Source organism: Mizuhopecten yessoensis, unplaced genomic scaffold (assembly GCF_002113885.1).
Source record: "Mizuhopecten yessoensis strain PY_sf001 unplaced genomic scaffold, ASM211388v2 scaffold9385, whole genome shotgun sequence".
NCBI classification, from domain to species: Eukaryota; Metazoa; Mollusca; class Bivalvia; order Pectinida; family Pectinidae; genus Mizuhopecten; species Mizuhopecten yessoensis.
In genome coordinates, this window is record NW_018408021.1 from 344,221 (window position 1) to 351,465 (window position 7,245).

At 35.6% G+C, this 7,245-nt stretch overlaps 1 protein-coding gene across 1 annotated transcript; it reads right to left on the reverse strand.

Annotated features, from left to right (window-relative positions):
- Window positions 1-1,003: 1,003 nt before the first annotated feature.
- On the reverse strand, window positions 1,004-6,355 carry LOC110457979 (perlucin-like). Its single transcript, XM_021509498.1, has 5 exons — window positions 6,254-6,355; window positions 4,327-4,415; window positions 3,893-3,980; window positions 1,723-1,963; window positions 1,004-1,084 (listed from the first exon to the last, which is right to left on the reverse strand). Exons 1-5 carry the CDS (start codon window positions 6,324-6,326, stop codon window positions 1,054-1,056), a joined length of 522 nt encoding a protein of 173 aa, XP_021365173.1. The 5' UTR covers window positions 6,327-6,355; the 3' UTR covers window positions 1,004-1,053.
- Between the last annotated feature and the right edge of the window lie 890 nt (window positions 6,356-7,245).

Below are 7,245 nucleotides of genomic sequence, written 5' to 3' on the forward strand. Positions count from 1 at the left end.
GGTATTTATAGTCTTACAACAACATATGCATCCTCAATGCATTACAATTAAAAAAAGGAATGTGCAAATGTAAATGGTTACGTATCAACAGAAAGGAATTCATCTCATTATGATGATCATTATTTATAATCAATCTACGAAAGAAAGAGTGCAATGAATAATCAATAGCCGATTGATAACAATTTGGTGGATATGCTACGAAAGAATTGCTGTTGAAATGTTAATTTAATTCCTTCAGGTGTTGTCCATGCGTGTGAACCTAGTTATTGGCAATACATCAAAACAAACCGGATAATAGCTGAGAGAAACATAAAATAAGAAAGATCAATATTTTTACTCCAACATTTTCTTTGATGGGTTACCATACAATTGAACGTCGAACTTGAAACACTGAGCCAATCACTGCTCCTATTTGTGTTATTTGACTTGTATTCATAATGCAATTTATATAATCGACATTATGCCACTGATAACTAGGCTGTTATGGGATACACTATTTATATTTAAAGGGCAGAAACAATTTGTTTTGTTTTGGTTTGGTCAAAATTCAAATAAACAGCTTACGTCATCCAATGCTTGCCCATTACCTATAACGGAAATAGTCCTTGGCGGTACACGGTAGGATGGTTTCACATAGATTTGCTTTGATAGTTTCAGTATCCGCACGCACTCTAGTTAGGTGATAGGTTATGACAAAACATACGACTGCAAACAGAAGATAAGGTTTTCATTTGCTAAAAGTAATGGAGTGATGACCATCGACCTGATTTAGATGTGTGGCCACCATCTGGACATCGTTTTTTTCTGTAGTCAGAGACGGCTCTCCCCATGGAAATAGGGCAATCTACATACAAATACATCTGAACCATATCCTCTCTTTTGCGTTTCACTCAATAATGGGGCACCTGATGGAATCAGTACAAATATACATAGTGAGTCGGGAATAGTTGTCTGTTTATTTAAACACATTATACAGCAACAAAGAAACTCGCATACCATTTTATTACGACGCAGTTTTATTAGCTAAGTGACACGTACAGCTATAGAGAACTGTTACCCGAGTGTTATCCAGTGGCCATGTGGTCTGAAAGATCAAAATACATAAGTAAAGTTGGTTACTTCAAGACCACATGCGTTGCAGAACATGTCATCAAATAAACTCTCAACACTAGGCTGAAGCGTGATATTACCAAGTAAGACGGTAAAAAGCGACGAAGTAAATAGATAGGAGAACAAAAAATAAGGGTTCAAAATGTTGTGCTTGATATAGCAGATTCATTTTGATTTAAGTCTCGCAGCAGAAGACCTTCAATAAAATCCATAAATCAGCAGGGTCTCCTGCACTTGTCGCCCCTTGTGAATCATAATGAAAGTAGTCTTACGAAAATAAAGTGAACCACAAGTTTAAGTATTTTCAAAATATCTAAAAGGGGAATATAAGTGATCGAACAGAATGTAAATGACGACATATTGATTTCAACTACTTTTTGATGCATCATATTCTACAAAGCTTACTACAATGCGAAACAAATCTCTGTAACAATAACACAACTTTGGTTAATTTAATTATGCTCTTGTGAAATTGAGAAGACCTTTATATGATACATTTCCATGTTTACAAAATTCAAAATTGATGTATTCCGTGCTTATTTATGTAACATAACCATAAATCGAATTTTGTATAATATTTGTTATATCTCTTATGGAAATAAAGACACTTACATTGGTTTTGCTTCACAAATTGCTCCCTGTAATAACGTGCATTCGTTATCATTCCAATGAAGGTGGATGTGTAGCTCCAGGCAATGTTCGTGTCCGTGAGCATTATTCGGTTCGTGCTCGCCCCACGCACAGAAATTGTTAGACCTACCACAATGGTGCATGGGAACGGGATTATTGCCTGCTATCCAAACCCAAGTATTGTTTTTGTTTACATCTGTACCTCCTATCCAAAACGATGCATCTGCAAAGTTAATTTTATGTGTTAAGATATGAAATGAAATTTGTAGAATGTACGAGTGTGTTAGGTGAATGTACGAGTGGGTTAGGTGAATGTACCAGCGGGTAAGGTGAATGCACGAGTGTGTTAGGTGAAGAAACGAGTGTGTTAGGTGAACGAGTGTGTTAAGGTGAATGAACGAGTGTGTTAGGTGAATGTGCAAGTGGCTTAGGTGAATAAACGAGTTTGTTATGTGAATGTACGAGTGTGTAAGGTGATTGTACGAGTGTGTAAGTTGAATGAACGAGTGTGTTAGGTGAAGGTATGAGTGTGTAAGTTGAATGTACGAGTGTGTTAGGTGAATGTACGAGTGGGTAAGGTGAATGAACGAGTGTGTTAAGGTGAATGAACGAGTGTGTTAAGGTGAATGAACGAGTGTGTTAGGTGAATGTGCAAGTGGCTTAGGTGAATGAACGAGTGTGTTAGGTGAATGTACGAGTGTGTTAGGTGAAGGTATGAGTGTGTAAGTTGAATGAACGAGTGTGTTAGGTGAATGTACGAGTGTGTTAGGTGAGTGAAGTAGTGGTTAAGGCATGCATCGAGCAAAACGAGAGTGAACGCAGTATACATTATATTCTCGTACTTTATCAGAGGAAAACATATTTGCCGAGTACAGAGAGCTTCAAAATGTTGTTTCTATTTTGTTTTACGGCACCATTTAATTCATTTAAGCCAAAAACATTGCTACATGTAACACATATAAAAAGTCAGAGGGGGAAGATCGTAGGTCCAGGTGGTTTATTTTGACCAATATTATCAACGCTAGTGATAACTATCATATTGAGACTACATTTGAACATGACGATACAAATATGATAGAAGCCTTTCAATCATTTGTCATATCATAAATCTTAACAGACCTATACATGTAACCATACATGTATAAACATATCGCTTAAACTATACAAATCAGAACATGTATAAATGTGACCTGGCGGAATGCTGTGCTGGGTGGCTTCGGCATGGCATTTCAGTGAGATAGCACTAAAAAGTTATCTTATCTTATCTTATCCGCGCTATCACGAGGAGGCAGGTACACCAACATACCATGTCTCCGTTACACATGCACGCTTCTACAACACACATGGAGGCACGTCCTTAAATGACCAAAGATGTGGATAGGACGTGTAATGTATTCATGTATGTGTGATAGTGTGATTGAGGCAAAGCTACTGTATATTGGTTTAATTGCCTCCTTTCGACAACGCGGATCTGATGCCGGCTTTATAGTGCTACTTCACTGAAATACCATACCGAAGGCACCTAGCATAGCATTCAGCCCGATTACATTATACTTACGAACAAGCTGTTGCCATTACCCGAAGTGCTGAACAGTGCACTTGCACTGACTGGGCATTATATTAATGAGTCATTCGGCGATCGGTCAATGAAAGAAAAATGAAATGAAAGGTGCGAAAGGTATTTTATATTAGGCTATACCTATATCTGTTAAAACAGACCAACTGTTTTTTGGTGGTTTAGAATTTTACATATATATTTGTTATATTATTTGAAAGATTACTATATTGTTAAATTGTATATTATATCTAACTTTTGTGGTAAAAAATATAATATCAGTCGTATAAATAAGTCGTTAAATAATATTCTTTTATGATATGTATTTTGCAGGAATATCTTTGATCTTATTCAAAGTCGAATTGTGTCATAAATTGGAGAAGCTAGGTAAGTTTGATTGGATGCGAACATGTTACTAGCAATGCAAGTTCATGTGACAACTTCATTACCTTTAAAACTATAAGTAATTTCACATAAAGAATACAAGTTTGTTAACAAATAACCAATGGATCTCGCATGTAAGGTTTTTAAATTACTAATTTCCCTGTCTATAACTGTTCTAATAAAGCATAATTTTCAAAATATCAATTAGCATACGTCGCCTCTGCACTTCTGCCTCAAGAAATGAATCCTCTGCTGCGTTATTAACTGTAGCCAAATGTCCACCAACATCAACGCAGTGTTGCTGAAAAAGAAATATACATCGATACACACGAACAATTACAAAGGTTTACTATTAAAACTTAATGGAAAAAAATAAAATAGTTTGACAACGGTTTGGCTTCTTCGCAATAGCCAAGGTCGTATGATAGCAGATAGTCGGCTTACGCAAAATACATTGGGATACAACAGGCCTATTGTATTTCCCAACCCAACAGCGTTTTTATTTTAGAAGTTTCGTTTTCAAAATAGCGTGACCTGGTGAGCAATGTGGATAATTTCGAGTGTGGTAACAACTCTTGAAATGGCATTTTAAAAAAGTTGCCGTTTAGCTGGCTTTTTGTAACATAAGCTAACATGATGTTACTTACCATGTGTTCGACCCATGTCTCAGACGAAGTGACGAAGAGGTAACACGACTGTTCAAATTGTATCCAACCATTACGACACTTTGCAGTAGCTAAATGTCAGGAATGTATATCTTAATAATTACTAATGCATCACATAGCAATGATATATGTCAAGATCAATTAAAAATATACTTTCATTCATTCACAATACTGACATTGATGCTTGTTATTAAATGTGCGTTTTCTTAAACTCCGCTATGAAAGAATAACAAGAAATATAACGAGAAGGCATGATTAACACACCGATTGAAAGGGTATTTGCTTTTTTAGAAGTAAGCTATTTATAATTTAATATTTTGTTTAGACATTTAATTGAAAAGAAGCCATTACTTACTTACTTTTCTTAACGGGAGGCAATGATTAAGTTATATCGGGCCTTACAACAATACTTAGGTACACAAGCATAACAGCACACTAGGTCAAGTCGAAAGTGGAAACGAGAAAGTCACAGTCAAAGACTGTATTACTGAATGCATTAATTTGAAACAATTTGGTTTGGTTTGTTTGTGTTTTACGTCCTATGAAGATCTATGGTAATTTAAGGACGTGTCAGGTTTTGGTGGTGGAGGAAAGCCGGAGGTCCTGGAGAAAAACCACCAACCTACGGCAAGTACCTGGTAACTGTCCCACGTAGGCCTCGAACCCGCGACCCTGTGGTGGAGGGCTAGTGGTAGCAGATTGTCAGACGCCTGAACCACTTAGCCACCGCGCCCCCTGATTTGAAACAAATGCCTGAACGATCATCAAATGAACCATTGATAAATGAAAGATTTATTTGATACAGTTGTTGTTAAATTATATTTTATGATTCTTAACACTCAATTGTTATTTACAGCAAGATTTGATACATTTTACAAGTAATCCGTAAGCTGTTTGTTTATTTTTATACCAACATTTTTAGTTCTAGTCTGATGTATTCGTTTCTTTTTATATATATTTTAAACAGTGTTGTTTGCTTAAAAATGACTCCCATTGTCGACGGGCCGTACGCTCAGGGAAACGTTGATTTCGGCACTTTTGATTAATAGAAGAGGCTTTATCATATGTTTCCTACATGACAGACAAAAGGGCTAAACATCTTGTCAAGAGGGTACCGATCATTATAAGAAGCCTTATCTTTGCAAAATTGTTAGAGGTCATTTCCTCTCTATGGTCTTCTGTGAAAGGGAGTTTTGAACCCAGAGTGGATTGAATGGCAACAATATTGTGTATATCATCTGGCCATCTCCTTTGTCGGTTACAATTGATACGAAATGGCAATATTGGGTTTTAAAACAAAGTTATTGATTTAGTTAGCAATATTCATTTGTAAGTTGCCTATAATTAACAGCACAGCAATGATGAGGTCATATCGGGCCTGCCAATCAAAATATGGGACAGTTACAAAACGTAAATGTAACTCCCTTAAAGGACGCTGAATGAATTGAGTTTTTTCAAATTTCGAAGTTTATGGCAGATGTATAGTCCAATTTCAATTGTGGATGAATCTCATCATTCATACATGTGTGTTATTCTGCACTTAATCACATGTGTCGATAGTGGAACCAGGATTGCAAAATAACCCGCCTTCATAATCCTCATTTATTAACACGAGTATTTATCCGTGTTTGTTGCACTTCCATCTTACGAATATATCATCTGCATGGTTTATTTATTGCAGATTACATTGGTACAAGCTGAAATGTGTGAGAAGTAAAGCCACTCTTCTCTTGTGAGGGCAAAAATATCAATTTAATACAAACACGTAACACATTCGGTCAAGTTATTTGTTTACGGTAGACACAATCTACATACCTGTCCCGTATCGAGGACAAAACTGAACAGATAGCAGATAAGGATAAAGCTTGTAATCGGACAAACTTTTCAAAGGAAAAGACACATATCTTACCTTCCGTATGATGCACTCCCAAACCGAATATAACAAATTTCAAAGCCAGAAATGCAAAATGGAGTCTAGCCATGTCTGGGTGAAGGATATCAGGGACGGGCGTACTAAATGCCTGAAGGACGCACATTGAGATAAGATCATGTTCATTGTAAAGTCATAAGATAAAATTGTTTGTACTGAGCGAACTGTTGGCTCTTTAGGAAATACAATGTTGTTTTCATCGCATGTTATATATAGGTTAAGCTCTATTAACGTTTACATTTATAACATAAGCAGATTTTGTAAAAAAATAATTGGCAGCACGAAAACTTTTAGGAGATAATAAATACATGCGTTGTTTGCAATTTAACCGTATTTTGTTATCAATGTGTAAACGAAATAGCAAAACAGTTTTGAGAACGCACATAGATAATACCTATGTCATATTTTATTAACGGAAGATAAGCCTTATTGGTAGGCATGGGACGACCTTTTGAATTCACCAAAATTTAACAACCGCGTATCACCTTTATCTGTAATAAATACTTTTTTATTTGAAGAATCCAGGGTTTCCTTTTTGTCTCCTGCTCAAAACACTTAGAACACTGAAGAAATCACAATTGACCTCCCTTTTGAAAGGGCATTTAACAAACAAACAAGCATAGAAAATGCTTTTAATGAAGATCATTTCATAAATTGAATTATTGTTTATTGATAATAATTCCTCTACTGCTACAGCATACATATACGTTTTTTTCCCTATTTCAGTTAAAGGTATTTTTGTATTTGTCACTCAGCTATATCTGTTTTGGTAAAGTATTGTTCTACGGTCTATATTTAATTTGAGTTATATGGGCTTGACAATACATGTACGGTCAAGAAAAGACGTTCACAAACAAGGAATACATAAAGAGTGTTTTTATAAAATGCGAAAATCAATTAAAGTCAACAAATTTGTAGTATGATAATTATATCTTCTGGTAAAATTCAATTAACGATTTTTATTTGTTTAG